Raw genomic sequence first — 17,065 nt, forward strand, 5'->3', positions numbered from 1 at the left:
TGGTCTCAAAGCGGCGGTCAGCGATCCAGCAAATCGTCATAGAGATCAGTGGTTTCGCTCTAAAAGGCCGGCGCGTGTCAAATTCTGCGCTCGTCGATGAGTCATCGCCTCTGGTTCTGAGACGGGTGCCGCTTCGGACGCGCGGAACAAGTTATTTACGGGGCCACGCCCACGTGTAGCTTCCACATCAGTGCACTCTATTTTAGATTTACGAAGCTGGGGGGGCGAACGAGCCGATGTTTCCCTAAACTGCCCCGCCGCTCAAAATTGTCTTACCCAATGAGGACAACCGCGCAGTGTGGCGTTTTGCCTGTCTTCGTCCTATTATTTAAGGGTATTTTCATTTTATTTTGACGTGGGGTGGGGAACGGGCTTAAAATAGACGGGGCAACAGCCTTTCGTTTTATACTTAATTATTCATTTCGACTTTTTTATTTCTTTTATTTGAGAGAGGTATCTTTTCTTTTCTTTATTTCCTGAACGATAAATACAAAAGGTTCCTCTTTAGTAAGAATGCGCAGCAACATAGAAATTACGAAGGAATGATTCATAGTAGGGCAACGTAGCCCTTCGTTTTATAGGTGTTTAAATTGACGGGATAAGCACATGCTCAGAACTAGCTCACATTTATCTCCTGCCAAGAACAAACACCCTGATTAGGAAGTGCGCACGATTTTGCCCTTCAGCGCACGTTTCATACAATCGGGATCGTTCTTCTGGGTGGGCGATAAATAGAAGCATAATTACCGAAAACATAAAAAGAACATCTCAAAGCGTTGCACGTTTTTGTTTTATGCTTTGTGGTTCATTCTTTGTTTTCCTTGTCGACTGGTGCCGCAACCTCAGAAATTGCCACACCTTCTTTTTCAAAGGTTGTCATTGAGCAGAGACTTCCGAACACGCACTGCGAACACGACCGACAATATGGTGTCCCGTTTTCGAGCCACTGATCTTTCAGCCGCCCCGCGGCCCTCCAGAACTCGTATAATTAAAATGATGCTGATAATAAGATGATGATGGTGATGATGATAACGGTGATGATGGTGAAACAACCAATATAACTACGCCCAGTAAACTTGTGAGCACCAACAGAGACGGACACGAAGAAAGGGGCTCGCGAACAAGCATTTGTTCGTGTCCCTTTCTTCGTGTTCGTCTCTGTTTGTGCTTACAAGTTTGTTCAGCGTCATGCACCAACTAGCCCACCCAAAATCTCGTATCCGATAGGGCAATAAAGAGCGAGTAAGAAATGTTGCAATGTATATAACAAGACTAAAGGTTTGTGTATGGCTGCCGACGTATGGTCACAATTCAGAATATAAGAAGGACACGGTATAAATAAATACTAAAGCTCGAATGACGCCTCGTGCGTTGGGCGGCGAGTGAACCTGCAGTGTCTCGAACGCTGTCGGTGCACGGTGTACGAGCTCCGCGCGAGTCAAAACTTGCGACTCGCGGGGAAGCGGAGAAGCAGAGCGGAATCAAACGCTGACGACGCCACGAGTTGCATTAACGGCGGATCGTTTCGCTCTCCCCGCTGCCATAATTAGGGCGATTACAAGCGAGGCGTTATCGCGGAGGCCGCCGCTCTGTGAATGAGTGCAGAGGCAATTTCAACGGAGCCTCCTCAAATCGAATCAAAACGACTGGCCATGAATGATTTCGCGTGGGATCAAATGATGCCAAATCGTCGAAACAAATTAGCTGTAGTGTCGGCGATTGAAAATGAATAAGAAAAGCGTTTTCACCTTTTTTCTTTTTTTAGTTTTGTAGACATTTAGGTTCGTAGATTGACCATTCGGAATACGAGGAACAGTGAAACAGAAAGAGAGAGAGAGAAAGCAAAGGTCTATATGCATCGAAGCTACAAAGTGCCCGTCCCCTTCTGGTGCAGCCGGCGGCAAGCAGTCCGCGGACTGGGTCCCTGGTCCCGGTAGCGGCGGCGGTGGCGGCGGCGCCCTCGGCGTGGGCGGTGTGGGGCCCGGTCACACCGTGCGGAGACCCGTGGCACGGCGTCAGCAATCCCTTTCGACGGACCACGAGCTGGCGCTGCAGTGCTCGCTCGTCGAACTCGAGGTGGGTCTCCTCGCCGTTCTTCCCCACCGCCAGCCAACACCAGGCTTGGTCTTGGAACCAGCAGCGGCAGCAGCAGCAGCATCTGCCGGACATGTGCTGCGTGACTTGTAAACGGGACGGCCGGAAGTGGCCGAGCCACGGCCGTCGACATTTTTGCGAAGTGCATCCACGTCGAACAGCTGGGCCACAGCTCTCTAATAAACGACTTTTTTAATAATAAAAAAAACTTACGTAAAAAAAAAAAGACGGTATGACCACTTTCCCGCCAGAACAACGCGAGGCTATACGTGTTCACAAATAATCATTCGTTGAATGTAAATTTAAGGGCACTTGGAGCACCATCTATTTTTACAGCAGCCGTACCGAATACAATGTTGGAAACGGAAACTTGGCCGCACCTCTGTGATCGTTGACTCCGAGATTTGCCCGCCTGAATAAAACTCGGAAAAAAGGGGGGAGGGGGGGGGGATAATAGGATAACATACTCAGTTATTCAAAATCCTCCCGGTATATAACCGATAGGAGCAAATGTTATATCGCAACCTAAGAATTTATCGTAGGTACTGTTTACCTGAAGGATAGACCTCACCGCTCATTCACACTGGAAGCGGATCCGCGTTCCCAAAGCGGTTGTGAATGCGGTTGTATAAAGGTCCAGTACAATTGCACGCGCACTTGATGTCATCGAGTGCGCATGCAATTGTACTGGATCCTTAAGCCTAGTTCACATGCAGCGGTTTTGGCCCTAGAGCGGCGCGATTTCTGCCGTCGCGGCGCTCTCCAGCACCAGCAATTCAGTGGCACGAGCACCGCGACGGCAGAAATCGCGCCGCTTTAGGGCCAAAATCGCTGCATGTGAAACCCGCTTTATACAACCGCCTTCGCAACCGCTTTGCGAACGCGGATCCGCTTCCAGTGTGAATGTTTCGTTTACACTGCCCCGTTTTCTAACGTTACGTTACGAAAAGTCACCGGAAAATCTGTGCTTCGTATTAAGCGTGGCTACCAATTCAAGGAGATAGCCTGGCACGCGACATTGGAGACACGAATGTTTCTGTGAGGACGAGCTACGGTGAATTACCGTGGCAACCAAGGACACAAGACTCGTCTTAACGTAACGTAAGGAGTTCAGCTCGGTTCCACTTATCGCACCGCACCGTTTTCTTACGTTACGTCTAAGTCACCGAAACGTTCGTGTCTCGATTGTCGCGTGCCAGGCTATCTCCTTGATTTGGCAGTCACGCTTAATACGAAGCACAGATTTTCCGGTGACTTTTCGTAACGTAACGTAAGATAACGGGCCAGTGTGAAGCAGCCTTTAATGTCCCAGACCTGAAGTCAGATGAAATGCTGCATGGAACTTGTGAACGCAAAGCAGCCTTTGTTATCAATTTGTGTTCAACTCCCGATCTAGATCATACAGTTCAAAATTATACAAGCGTCCAGGTCATTAATAGATCAGTCCTTTATCTCATTTTATAGAGCAAAAGTGTTACACTTCGACCTAATAAACCACAATCGCTTACTGAATTTTCACACCATATTATTGTTAGCATGATGATGACGCCGTTTGGAAAAGTACCCAGGTTTGTTTAATTCTGGGGTTATTTTAACGCGACGGGTGACTCTGATATGCTCGATGAACTAGAAAACTGCTTTGGGCGGTTTGAGAAACTAGGTAGTGATGACTCAGCAAGTGTAAATGACCTCTGACTGAGACTTAAAGCAATGAGGTGGTAAATATGTGCTTTATTATATACTATTGTAATAAAATTAAAATCGATGGCATATCGTGCTTGGATTACGAAAAAAAGTTATTATTTTAAAGTAAAAGTGAGGATACTTAAAAAAAGGTACTGCCAGAAACCTAGTTCGGTGATATGGAATAATTTCTCAAGTCTGAACTGAGGTGTTTGATAAAGGATTCGAAATACCAGTTTCATAATGATATTATTCAAACTTTTATCCGTGAATCACTTAAGAAGTTTTGCTAGCCTTTGGCGTTCCTCTCCAATTCCAGAAACTTGGTTTTATTTTTATAGCTAGATACGCTAGATGAAAATCAAAACATTAGTAATTACACGCATGAAATTGCTAACAATTTTATTGATTTCTTTGCGGGTGTTTCCACTAAGAATGATGAACAATTAGTAAAGTTTGATCGACCTTCTAAGTTCCCGGAAGCTTATAACCGCCATCTGTCACTTGATGGGACATTTTCTTTTTTACTTGACCTAAAGTCATCAAACTTTAGGAGCCCACATACAATTCCCACCTTCTTTTCAAGGAAAATGCGGAATAAACAAACTTCTACTACTCATTAAAATAAAAAAAAAACTTTTTTTTTTTTTTTTTGTGGAGTATGGTTTCTCGAGAATGCAATAGTGAGCGCTGGAAACTATAATTCTGTCTCGAACTACAGGCTTCATCGCACTAACTTCAACGGCGAAAAAGAAAAAAGAAAAAAAGAACAGGTCCAGCTGGCGAGTACCGGTGCGGCTTTTGCTAGAGACATAGAGACAGCTAACGGATCTCGCAACTAATAAAAATCTTAAACGATTTCTGCAAAATAACTTATCGAAAAAGGAAGACACGCTATTGTTACACTTCTAGAAGACACTCCATGCTGTTAATCGCAGAAAAATGTCGATGAATTCAAATCATTCTTAGAAAATATAAACGGGTTCTTTGACGGATTGAGACTTTCTTTAATAATCGTCGGCCCTTTGTGAGAATCGAAAAGAATAGGTTTGAGTTATGGTGCCTAGGTAATACAATAACCTCGGACGTAACCCAGACATCACGAGTTAGTTTCTAAAGCTAATAACAATATTAATAAAAACAGGAATACATTATGCGCTCGCCTATACGTGCCCCGTCGCAAATAAAAACAAAAAGAAAATGGTACACTAGATGTTAATAAGACCTTTGATATAATACACCTGTGAGGTATAGAATCCGAATGCGAAATATATCGTATTAAGTTTGGAACAATTGAAACGACTTGCGTTGTGTTTTTTTTCTTTCTTGCTACCGAGGACGGGATTTTGAATACCACCACCTTAGCAGAGCACAAACCTTGCCTTCAAACATAAAAAATAACAAATCATTGTTTTCTTCTTTTTTTTTAAAAAAATGACTTGACACTTCTACATAGAAGCGAAATTGGTTTGATGCAAATTGTTTTTTTTTTCTTCAGCAGTTAAGTTGAAACGAGTTTTTAGCACATGTCGTAAGAAACTTCGGAAGCTGTGAAAAGCTTACTTCCCTCATCTCAGACATTTCTGTCATAGAAGAGCCTAACGTTGTTGTTTTACCAAATTGCATTCAATTTATCGTACTAATATTTTTATTTATTTGCTCGTGCTTTCGTTGTCCACTCCTATCATGATCTTGTGCTTAACCCATAGGGTTCATAATATTAATAAATAATAGCACATTGTCGTGCTTTATAAACGAGACCTTGGCTAATATTGAAGAGAAAAAAAAACACGATTGGAATAACCAAAAACTACAGGAAGATCCATTGGTGGATTCTTAGAGAATGCTTTAGCATGATCCTTGGAAACGTCACACACGTGCCCCTTTGGAAAACGCTAACGACGACCCCCTTCACTTTTCCCTTTTATATTTTTCTTTTTCTGCCTCTTTTTTGCCTCGTAACAGGGTCAGTTTTAGCATTTCCCAAAGGGGAACGTTTGTGACGTTTCCCAAGGGTAATGTTAACAGATACACTGAAAATCCACCAATGAATCTTCCTCTAATTTTTTCACCCCTTTTCTGTACTCTGCTTGTCAGAGTACGTCGACGCCCTTGGATACGGTCATCCATTTCACCCGTGGAAAGAACCACATCCATACCACGTCCATACCGCTTGGAGAAGGAACCCCATTTATATTACTCGTGGAGGTAACCGCATCCATAGCTTTAATTACACACACATCACAGCCCACGTACCGCTACTACGGAAACCCAGAGCGAAGAACAACCGGCGACGGCAGAGCGGCAACTGAGCACGCCCGCATCCCACCGCGCCGCGGCACAACACCTCACAAAGCCGTAGTGCTGAATGAGATGGCGTGATCAGAGAAGGCCAACGCTGGGCACAGATTGGACACGACGATTGCGCCAACGTTTGGCTCAAACTTGACTCGAAGCCGAACGCTGACGCAGCATTCGTTTCCGATCTGTATCCAGCGTTGGCCTTCTTTGATGACGCCATATCATTCAGCACTACGGCTAGGTTATCAAGGAGGTGTTGCGCGGCGCCTCCTCCTATCTGGCTGCGCGCCAGCTGTGCGCGTGACTTTGACAAAAACGGAAGGGCTCGTTTTGACAAAAACCGAGCGGTGTCTGTCAGTGTGTCAGCGCCGGAGAGAGAGGGAAAGGTTAACGCGTGCTGACGTCAGTGCTTTGGACCAATGGGAGGGTCGCACGCGTCACCCTCTTTCCCTCCTTCTTCCTCTCTCCCCGGTGTTAACAAATGAAAGACACCACCTGTTTTTTGTCAAAACGAGCGTTCAAATGCTAATGCATTACAATTAATACTGAGAGGCGCGCTGAGAATGATTTCACTCAACTCCGTGTAATTTATGTATTTATTATGGTCTCAGGGTCAGATTATTAAACTGAGGGCTAGTAGGCGAGAAAAAGCGCTGTAAAAACGATTGATTTGGCTAAGAAATTAATGATTATTAATATAACGCTTCTAAATATTTCACAAAATGTTTAGTTGTCGCAATAGGTTGGAAACACGTTTTTATTCGCAGTAAGCTTTGGAGACAAAAAGGTTAAAAAATAATTTCACCTTTCCATTGAAACAAGCATGGCATATATGCAGAGCGTGGTGGAGAAAAGAGATATGTCAATCGGTTTCTGGTGAATTGATTTTTGAGACTATAATTGTTGTAATACATATTATAAAAACACAGAATAAATTAAGCACCGAATGGTAGGAAAGACTAAATAAGCAATTCCAGTGATGTGAAATTCGAGCCGAGTAAGCTAGAAATGTCTAAGTCGGTCAGTCCGTAACCGCTTAACAATATTAAAAGAAAAAAAAAAACGGCAGCCGGTGTTAGGGATTGAACCCTAGTTAATTAGCGTCGAAGCCGAGTGCGCTGGTGACTGAGTTACGGATACGGCGCGCAGAAACGGTAGGAGCAGAAGCAGGTGGTGCGAGAGAGCGCGCAGAGCCAAAAGTACCTCCTAGAGTAGGAAGGACTCAGCGCTCTTTCCGCATGGGCGAAAGAGAAGGCCATCGGGGCCGCGCTAGAGTGCGGAAGAGAAGGCAACACGCGTGGGTTTACCGTCATAGCAACGAGTTATCATTGTTGCAAGCTTGTTCATTTCCTTAAATGCCAACTGTGCATAACATTTGGGTTACGAAGCTGATTTTCTTAGACTGGCAAATAATGGTTGAATAAAAGCATTGATGTGAAATGCAAGAACAGGGTAGATGTAAAACGAGATCTCAAGATAGATAGGGTTTGCTTTTAAGTACAAAATAGTGAAGGATCTAATTATACCCCGCAAGATGGATTATTTATGAAGAATGCTTGCCGAAAGTTACATTATAAAGAATGATTAAAAACAGCATTACACGTCACAGTAACAACACCATTGAAGGTAGTAAACGCATGTAATAACTGCATTCTTGCCTGAAACTACACAGCAGTGTATTTAAAAGCAAAAACTAGTGATCCGATGTTCTTTCTGGCCAAGAGTTGTTGTTCGAGCATGAAATTTATACAATAATTTAATTTTTCAAAGGGAAGTTTACCTCTTTTTTCGGCTAAATTATATGGGATCTTGTCATATACCATCCAATTTAAGGTTTAGAAACTTATCTCCCACTAAACGTTGTTGAGCTTACACCGTAACATTAAAAGGATGAAATTGTTGTGTCCTTCATCTCATACCTGTTACGAAGTATGGAGATTGTTGATTAGCCAGTAATGTAGTCATGAAAACTAGGTTGTAGATACATTGGCGTGGCAAATTTATTACCTATGTTTACTTAAACACGAATTACATCACATCCATTTATATGTGCCTGGCAGCAATCCGTTCGACGAAGACACTAAACATCTCTCCTGGTGCAGGACATAATCATCCCCAATGATATCCACTGTGGCATCTGCTTTTAAGTACGTCTGGGCAACAACGCAACCTCAGAAATAAATTTCTTGCGTGAATGCAAGCAGTTCAGAGATCGTCTCAAAAGCTACTTGAACCTACACCACAAATCAAGCTGAAATTATGGTGTATCTCACCTATGTATGCACCTATGTATCTCCCAAATTAAAAAAACCCCAACGCCCACGCCCTTGTCCCAATGTAAAAAAACGATGTGGCCAAACAAAAAACAGAAATTGCTGTTAACGTCCATTGATAAATAAAAACTAACGCGAGAGTAACGTGTGCTCATTTTTATCAGTAACGGTAACAGTAACGCGTTCCTTTTATTTTGAGGTTAACATAGATCGGTAACGCCTTCCTTTATTTTACGAGTAACGAGTAACGCATGTCGTTACATTTTTTTTTCGGTAACGCCTACAACACTGCACATATGTTATCAAGAAAAGAACTGATCACAAATTAGCATCAAGAAACAATCTAATTAAAAGACAGACCAACACCTGCGCTTTTTGTGTTTTGTTTTGCTACACGGTTGGCTCTCTTGTTTTCAGGGATGAAAGTATAGTCAACTTCGTTACATCAATATTCAAAGTTTCTACTTACGTGTTAATGTCAAGGGCATCAGTTTGGCACGTCTATCTTCTGACTCCTTGTAGTTTGTATTTTTTCGTACTGCTCTATATTTAATCGTTGTCATAAATTAACCCCTAAAATTCCTCATGTTCCGTTGTACATGCATGGCTCCGAGCCAAAATCAGATCACATCGGATGTGTCTGATAAATGAAACTGTATAGTTTATCAAGTACCGCTCTCTTAATATCATTATAGAACTCAAGCAAGAGGGCCACCTGTGAACCTGTATTTCAAATTGGGCGTAACTTGCGCAAACATGCACTGACTCAACAGCAGAATTATCATCAAGTTAAAGTGCAATCGAGTGCATTGTGAAGGAGTTTGTATACATTCAGCTGTAGGTCTCCTTTCTGAAGCAAAGGTCAGCGACCATTTCATCACGGCGCAACGTACCTCGGCGTTTTTAACTCCATGCATGATTGGGCATCGACTCTAAGAGCTTCAGTCAGATGTGAGCTACTTTGGTCTTTGCCTGAGAAGTAGGTTCGTCAACCCCAAGTCCTTCGGCTCCTTCGCAGAACACTCCCTGGAGGTGTCAGACGGGTATGCTCAACCACTACTGGAATACGGCATGCGAACAACTCTGAGAGCTTTTTAATTTCTCCAAGGTGCTGTCGACAACTTCAGTTATTTTTTAGACAAGTATGCCTAAAACTATTTGCGGCATTCATAATTCCAGTCGCTGACGTGCCATCAAGAGATGTGAAGTCTCGAAGAAACAAGGTACGAGAGAAGAGTATTTGACGGTTCTGATGATGCTGGGCCATTATTTTGATTCTAGCGGAGTTTGTAGTCCTTCGAAGGTCTGATTCGATTCCGAATGAGAGACCCAAAGTTTGACTTGACATGAGGCCTTCCCTGCCCAACGGTTTCTTTTCAATAGATGCGAAGATGACATTGAAGCGGGCCGTCTACAAAGAGGTTAAAAGCAAATATCATTTACTAAAGTCATTTACTATTTCCTTTTTTCAACTCGCTGTTTTTTTTTTCTAAACCCACTGTTTTTATGAGTTAGAAACTTAGTTAAGGTACCTAAATACACATTCTACTTCAGTTTACTTTCGTTCTCTACTCTTTTTAATTATAAGGTAGTCATGCCTCAGCATAAACTGTCCTCGCTACTTAAAAATGACATTGTGAAATGGTGATAGACATCAATATAATCACAATGAATTATTTGAACAGTTCTTGATCCATATACTGAAATTAGTTCACGACATTTTTCAATTTTAAAGAATTGAAGGTTCACAAAGAAATGAATAGATTTTAAGAAATAAAAGAAATGTTAACAATTTGTTTAGTCAATAAAAGTTTTGAGAAATCTAGAAAAAAATGAAATAGTTGTAGAGAATCGACATCTAATACGACGTGCTATACGTCGCCTCTCGTATTAAAAAGAAACTCAAAAAGACGCTATTGAAAACAGATGTATAAAAACGATAAAAATGAAAGAGAGTGCAGTACGAAAACAAGAGGAACGGAGACAGGCACGTGGGCGAGGCAAAAGAGGAAAAAAGTCCAGTTTAAAGGAGCTGTGCAACGATTTTAACGTTGAAAGAATTGGCATTTTCTGCTTTTGATATTGTTCACTGTGTCACAAATGGCAGAAAACACACCTCCTTTCATCGCAATGTTGCGATTCCGCCGCGTAATAGCGAGGCAAAACTTGGAATATTTCCCGACCTGCAGCCACGAGCGGCGGCCATGAGAAACAAGCGGCGTGACGTCACTTGGGTCGTTGTAAGAAAGATAGCAAGTTGTGCGAATACCTGCTCGATAAAAGGTAACTCTTTTTACAAATCTTGTCGTTCCAACGTATATATAAATGCGTCAACACCCTGGTATCATCGACAACTTTTATTATACGGAGTTTTAGTGGCGCCATCTATCCTAGGTCCACAAAACCGCGAACAGCCGCCAGAAGCCGGAGGGGGAGGGGAACAGCGCCGGACGGGCAAGGACGGGTGGTCACGCAGTCGGCAGCGGATGAGTTCTCGCTGCTCGCTGATGGCTCTAAAGAGAGAACTTTTCCGGAACTCCGCGCCTACTCTAGTGACGTCACTGTGCACGTGACCCGGAAGACGATGCACGAGTTGAGAGGCGGCAAAAACCTGGATCGTTTTCATTTTTTTAAGTAAAAACTAGGGTATCCAGGCAAAATCTGTTTTCTGTAGTTCACTGCAGAAGTTCACTGCATCAACTTCCACAATTATTTAAGCAAAGCCCTGAAATTGTTGCACAGCTCCTTTAACCATGGGTGCTCCTGTCACCTGTTTTCTTCCTCACAAGCAAAAAAACGAGAAAAGAGAACCGAAGGAGAAGAAGCTGCAGAACTCGGGACTTTTAAGGAAGGAGGGGCTCTTCGAGGACAGCTGCGTACATTCCCGCTTTCGTAAGAGTCCACTCTCCGTGACTGACTAGCCTCGACCCCCTCATTGACCCAGAACCGTAACGTGCGTACCCCACATCCGGGACCCCGTCAAACGCGGTTCGCACCCCCGGTCGCCCAATCGAACGGCGGGTGAACCCCCCTCCTCTTCGGCCCCCCGCGCCGATTGAGTCCGACGGCCGTCTCGACGACCGGACACCTCCGCGCAGCGAGTATGGATCCGCGTTGCCGCGGGGACGGGGGGCTCGTTGCCCCGGCAACGAGAGTGGGCGGCCACCAGGGCGCATGCGCGGGGCTCGAGGCGCAAGCACCCCCCAAGCCAGCGAGGCAGACCCGAGCCGGCCGGAGCTCCCTGGCGGAGCGCGGGCTACGTTTGGGGGGGCCATGCTGAACGCCATCAGCCGGCTCAGACCAGGGTCCCCGAGCTCGTCGGGTCAGTCGTCCCCCGAGCCGGCCCCTGCGCCCACCGGAAGACACAAGCAGCTCATCCGCCGGGTTCTGCAGACAGGCCCCCTCAGGGGCTCGAAGAAGGCCGCCCAGACGCAACACAAAGACAGCGTGAGTGCGGGGGGACGCTGCTGGCCCCCTTTTCCCACCCTCTTCAAGGGCAACGCTCCGCGAGAGGCCGTCGAATAGTCCGGCGTCGTGGAATAGTCCGCTTCTTGCTCGCTGTGTCTCCCAGAGAAGCCATGGGTATCCACAGAGGGGTTGTGGTTCGAGGCGACATAGGGAAGATGTCCGAGCGGAGGGCCGCAACTGTCACAGTGCCGGCGGCTGCCCACACGTCAAGGGCAGAGCGCTTCGCGTAGATCCTCGAGGCTGTGGTTTAGGTTGTCTGGTTTCTATGTGACGGTACTCTGCCAGCCTCAACACTGTGTTTTTTTGGCAAGTCCAATAATGCTGGACGTGTTCTTCCTGCGAGTTGTCGGGGTACCAGACTCGCAAAGTTAATACCTGCGCCGACCGCGTGGCATTGCTTTGTCCTGTCATCCGAGTTTGACGGCTTCAAGTAATGAGAGCGAGGAGCTGGTGTTGTTCTTATTCACTTTTTTACTTTCTGCATGTTTTGGATGGTCTTCCGTAAGGCTTCTACGTGAAGGGCACCTTCGTTCATTTATGAAAGTGGGCCATCACTGAGGTCAAAGGGTTAACGGGGTGGCATCCTTGAATAAGGAGTCGGAAAACATCTGTTCCATTTTTGTCTTGAAAGTTCTGTCTTTGCGTTAGCTTCAACATCTGGGTTTTGTCTAATGTGATATTATATGCTGATCAGCTTCGCCTCATACGCTATAATCCAGCCAAGCACTTCGTAACAATTTTTGGCGAAAGGAAATCGGCACCTGTCACTTAAGTAAGTAACTTCGAGGGGTAAGGTGGGGAAACCTTACTTCTGGCTTGCCGAATTTTCTTACTTTTTTAAGAACTAGTAATTTTATAAAACGCCGTTACAAATGAGTCAGCACCAATAATAAAATTTAGGTTTAGTAACCATAAGACATCGGTGAACTTTGGTGAAATCAGGAATAGTGGGCACCGTGGCATTCGAGTATATAAAAAGATAGCCATTTGAACAATGACCTCATGTCACTGCACGTATGAAGCTTGTGTTGTTGCCTTATTTTTGATTGTCTTTCAGAGTACCCTGACAAATGACACTGCATATATTAGTAAAGAAGCACCCACTGGCCACTGGGATTACATTTTCGCTCCTTGGGTGTTATTATTAGCTAGCAGTTCCGCGCAATTCTTGACACTACCTAGAATGGTGAAACAGGGCTTGCAGGTCTATGCGAGGTTTATCGATGCACGATCCCTGATCCCAGTATACTTAAATCGTTGTGAAATTGAATTCAACTATATGTGTACGCCCTGCCACGTGGTGGCGATACTCAAAAATCGCGTCATAGAAAACAAAAATTTTAATGTAGGCTCATTTAATCCACATTCTCGCGAAATATTGTTTATTAGTAATTGAGGAATAAGAGTGATGCGAACTGGTTTTTCGGTACCTACATGACCAAAAACACGACTTTTGCGGTTGTCCAAGAAGGGGAGGGGGACGGGAGGGTGGCACACACTGGCATAACAAAAAGCATCGACTACGTTGTGTTATTGTCTTACTGCTATCTTGTCTTTTTTTTTTTTTTCTTAACTCTTTTGCATTTTTGAACCATTTTACTTGTCTATTGAAAAGATGCAACGAAAGCTAAAGAGGCGATTATTCATTTTGCGACTGGAGATGGCCCACTAAATTCATTTTGAAACCTCAAAATATTTTTTGTTTAGTTTTCAGACCGAGAGTTTAATGAGTGTTGTTACTTTAGCTTTGACACGAGATTTTTATTTGTAGGTGACAAAAGTTTCAGAGTACGATATCTATCTATCTATCTATCTCTCTCTCTCTCTCTCTATATATATATATATGACAGTGGGGATTACCTTTTCGCTCCTTGGGGGTGAAGTATATGATATTGTTGTGTATAAATATATATATATATATATATATATATATATATATATATATGCCAACCAACATCCGCGTCGTTGTCCTCGCGGAACGCAGCATGGACAGGTTGCACTATTTCTCCACGGGGCTCGGTGCTGTCGGTGCCGAGAAGCGCTCCGATTGCAAACCGAAACTTAAAAACCCATTGAAGTTGTGCGGTTTTTCAGAAAGCTGTAAAATGCAGTCCGTGTTTTCTATCGCACTCCAATTTTTTTATTTAGTGTTGTACGATGATGCTCAGCAAGTTTCCAAATAAAACCATGCCCTTAAACTCAATATCTAAAAAAATTAATTACGCGAAAATAGTTAACAAGTTTCCCGAACTCCGATAATTTTCCTAAATAGGTCCCTGACTTAGGACCAAAACGACACAAGCTGTTTCTCGGTGCGATGCGTAGTTTTCGCAATACAGAATTTGTCCACCTTTCGTGAAACGCCCTGTATATATTTACTTCAATTTAGGGATTTAGACGTGCTTGCAATATTATGCCAGCGAATAGGCTTTTTTTTTTTTATTGACCTACTTGTAATACAGCCCGGCTAAGATACACGTCTAGAAGATTCAGACGGTAGTTGTTTAATTTCCGCAATACGATGCCTTAACATTTTTTTTTTGTTAATTTATAAACGCTTCTGAACCTCCACGCCGCCTTCAAAGAGATGTCAGTATGCAGTTCAAAATGCGTCAGCATTGCAAATTCAATGTACAGGGTGTCACAAAAGAAAATTTACACGGTTTTTTTTTACCGCAAAAATAAACTAGGCATCGCCGAACGCTCATTCTTCGCCCTAAGGTAGAGCTAGAGGTCACAACCAGTTGCCAAAGTTTCAGCCCGATCCGATGACTTAATCAAAAGTTATAAGTGATTTTCTGAAAATTTCAATGGGAAAAAGGAGCCCATTTTTGCCCGTTTTCGGTTTCTGGTGCCATAGAGCCCCATGTGTTCGAAAACTCCGTCGACCGCTATTTTCCCATTGAAATTTTCAGAAAATCACTTATAACTTTTGATTAAGTTATCGGATCGGGCTGAAACTTTGGCATCTGGTTGTGACCTCCAGCTCTACCTTTGGGCGGAGAATGAGCGTTCGGCGATGCCTAGTTCATTTTTGCGGTAAAAAAGACCCTGTAAATTTTCCTTTGTGACACCCTGTAGAGTATTATGTATCAGAGTTACTGATAACTTACGATACCCAGGGTGTCTCGAGTTTCGAGAGTATTATTATCGATACGTACCGCCATTGACCGTTGAGAACGTCGAAAAACGAATCACGTGTCTGAAGCCGTGAGTGATTATACAGAGTAACTGGTACGGGCGTAGCGCATACTACAGTAACAATGACCCTAACATCGTTGTTGGCCTATAAGAGGCGCACAAAGAGGGAAACAAATGACTTATGGATCCGATAACGAATTTATAACTTCATCCTGGCTTCAAACCTTAAACATGGGAGGGCGATTAATCTCGAGCCTCAGTAATTAACTGCGTTAATATTATATGAGTAACCATACAAATCCCCCTAAGCCATGAAGAAGAAAAGGAGAATAAACTATTGTAAGAGGATCACTAACTCTGGATTAAAAACGCAGTAGTTGGCGGGAAAAAGTAATGTGGGGTTGTCTTTTTTGCTGCGATACGTACTTAAATTTCTTTATACAGAGCTAGAGATGAAACGTGTCTAGTCAAGATTTTTGTCTCTTTCGGGCTTTCCTCTCCCTGTGAGCTTTCCTTCGGCGTCTATTATCAATTCGGTTTCTTTTTTTCATTTTGTATTTGATGAGAAATTTTTTAAAAAAGAAAACTCACAAAGATCGCGCTTATTTTATCCTAAACGCTGGTCTGGAGTCCCTAATTACAAAAAAAACAAGAACGAAAAAAACGCGACTACTCTAGAAAGTTCGACGCTTTCATCGGCGTAATTGCTTTCTCTATATGACCTCGTTTCTTCTGCTGCTAAATGCGAAGATTTGCCTGACTACATTAAGAACCAGACGAACGATTTTGGTGAATCACATTAACATATCGCACGGAAATAAAACAAACATGGCTATTCTGTAGCTGCACGCAATTAGTTTCAGAATAAGGCCCACATAAAAAAAGAAAAACAGATTAATCTTTTTTTTTTTTAATCTTTATAGTCGTCACCGTGAAGCTTTGAAAGAGGCTCTGCGCTCCGCTTCAACTAACGATGAACCGACCCGGACCTGCGACCAATTTCATTCAATTAAGCGCTGCGAGCCTATCACGTGACTATATGCGCGTCGCTGCTCGCACCTTTCCAAAGGTCACGTGACAGGCACGTGGAATTGGATTGATTTGGATTGGCTCGTAGTATCGTCCGCGGTCCATGGTGAGGTGAAAGGTATAGTATAGCAATGTTCGTTGCAAGATGGGTCGACATTTACGAGGAAGGGGAAGACTGTAAAAGAGGTGCGTGCTAATTTTACGACGCTCTACTGTATAGGGTGCCTCACTATGTTCTTCTACTTAAAGTTCCGAGACCTTTTTTTTTTTTTTTTTTTTTTTTTTTGAGTACCCGATGCCAAAAGTACGGGATCAAGTGACAATGACAAAGGAATACCGTAAAATAGAATGGCACCTTAGCAGAGTTCAAAAGTTATGAGTTCGAGCCGGGTGGGGATTTTTTCTCGTACTCCAGAAAAGAGAGAAAAAAAAAAATATATATATATATATAGTGTAACAAAATGGGGATGTCACCACCCTAAAAACCGACGTGCACACATTTAAAGTACCGTGTAATTAAAAAAAAACTTTTTTTTTTTGTCTTTTTTGCCGCAAAAATAAATCATACATTGCCAAACGCCCAGTCTTCGCCCATATACGCGAAGTTTCGTAGTTTGCTGTGATCTGATTCAAACGTTACAAATAATTTTCGGAAATTTTAAGTGAAAAAAAAAAGAAATACAAATGGCGGCTGACGATGCCCACGGGCGCCCGGAGATGAAGGGCGTCGGCCACCGGGAGCGGGCACCATTGTTTCATTAAACATTTCTGAAATTCGCTTTTAACTTTGGAATCGGACAGCGGCAATCTCCGAAACTTCGGCATCTGGTCCGGACGGCTAGCACTACATTGGAGCGGAGAATGAGCGTTGTTTATTTATGTTTTTAAAAAAACCAAAAAACAATACTCCCCCCCCCCCCCCCCCCCCTACCCAGAAACTCTGTACGTAATAAGGCCTAACTCAATGCGTGAGAATGACGTTAATTTTGTTTTTTCCGTCAATTCATTATTCAGACAATCAAACTTTATTCGGACGAACGACTGCCATTTTTTTTTTTTTTAATTTTTTACCATTC

General features: G+C 43.4%; 1 protein-coding gene across 15 annotated transcripts in view; it reads left to right on the plus strand.

Annotated features, from left to right (window-relative positions):
- The window catches only part of LOC8036792 (coiled-coil domain-containing protein AGAP005037), a 101,545-nt gene that overhangs the window by 13,814 nt on the left and 70,666 nt on the right, over positions 1–17,065 (plus strand). For 12 of the 15 annotated variants that reach the window (XM_029966020.3, XM_029966021.3, XM_029966025.3 and 9 more), the window contains exon 2: positions 1,895–2,076. In XM_029966020.3, coding sequence (XP_029821880.2) covers positions 1,895–2,076 — 182 coding nt within the window. Of the gene's footprint in view, positions 1–1,894; positions 2,077–11,575; positions 11,799–17,065 lie in introns of those variants that run through there. The other 3 variants (XM_029966022.4, XM_040503308.2, XM_040503309.2) reach the window with 1 other exon arrangement.

Source organism: Ixodes scapularis, unplaced genomic scaffold (genome assembly GCF_016920785.2).
Source record: "Ixodes scapularis isolate PalLabHiFi unplaced genomic scaffold, ASM1692078v2 PGA_scaffold5__190_contigs__length_132052651, whole genome shotgun sequence".
NCBI classification, from domain to species: domain Eukaryota; kingdom Metazoa; phylum Arthropoda; class Arachnida; order Ixodida; family Ixodidae; genus Ixodes; species Ixodes scapularis.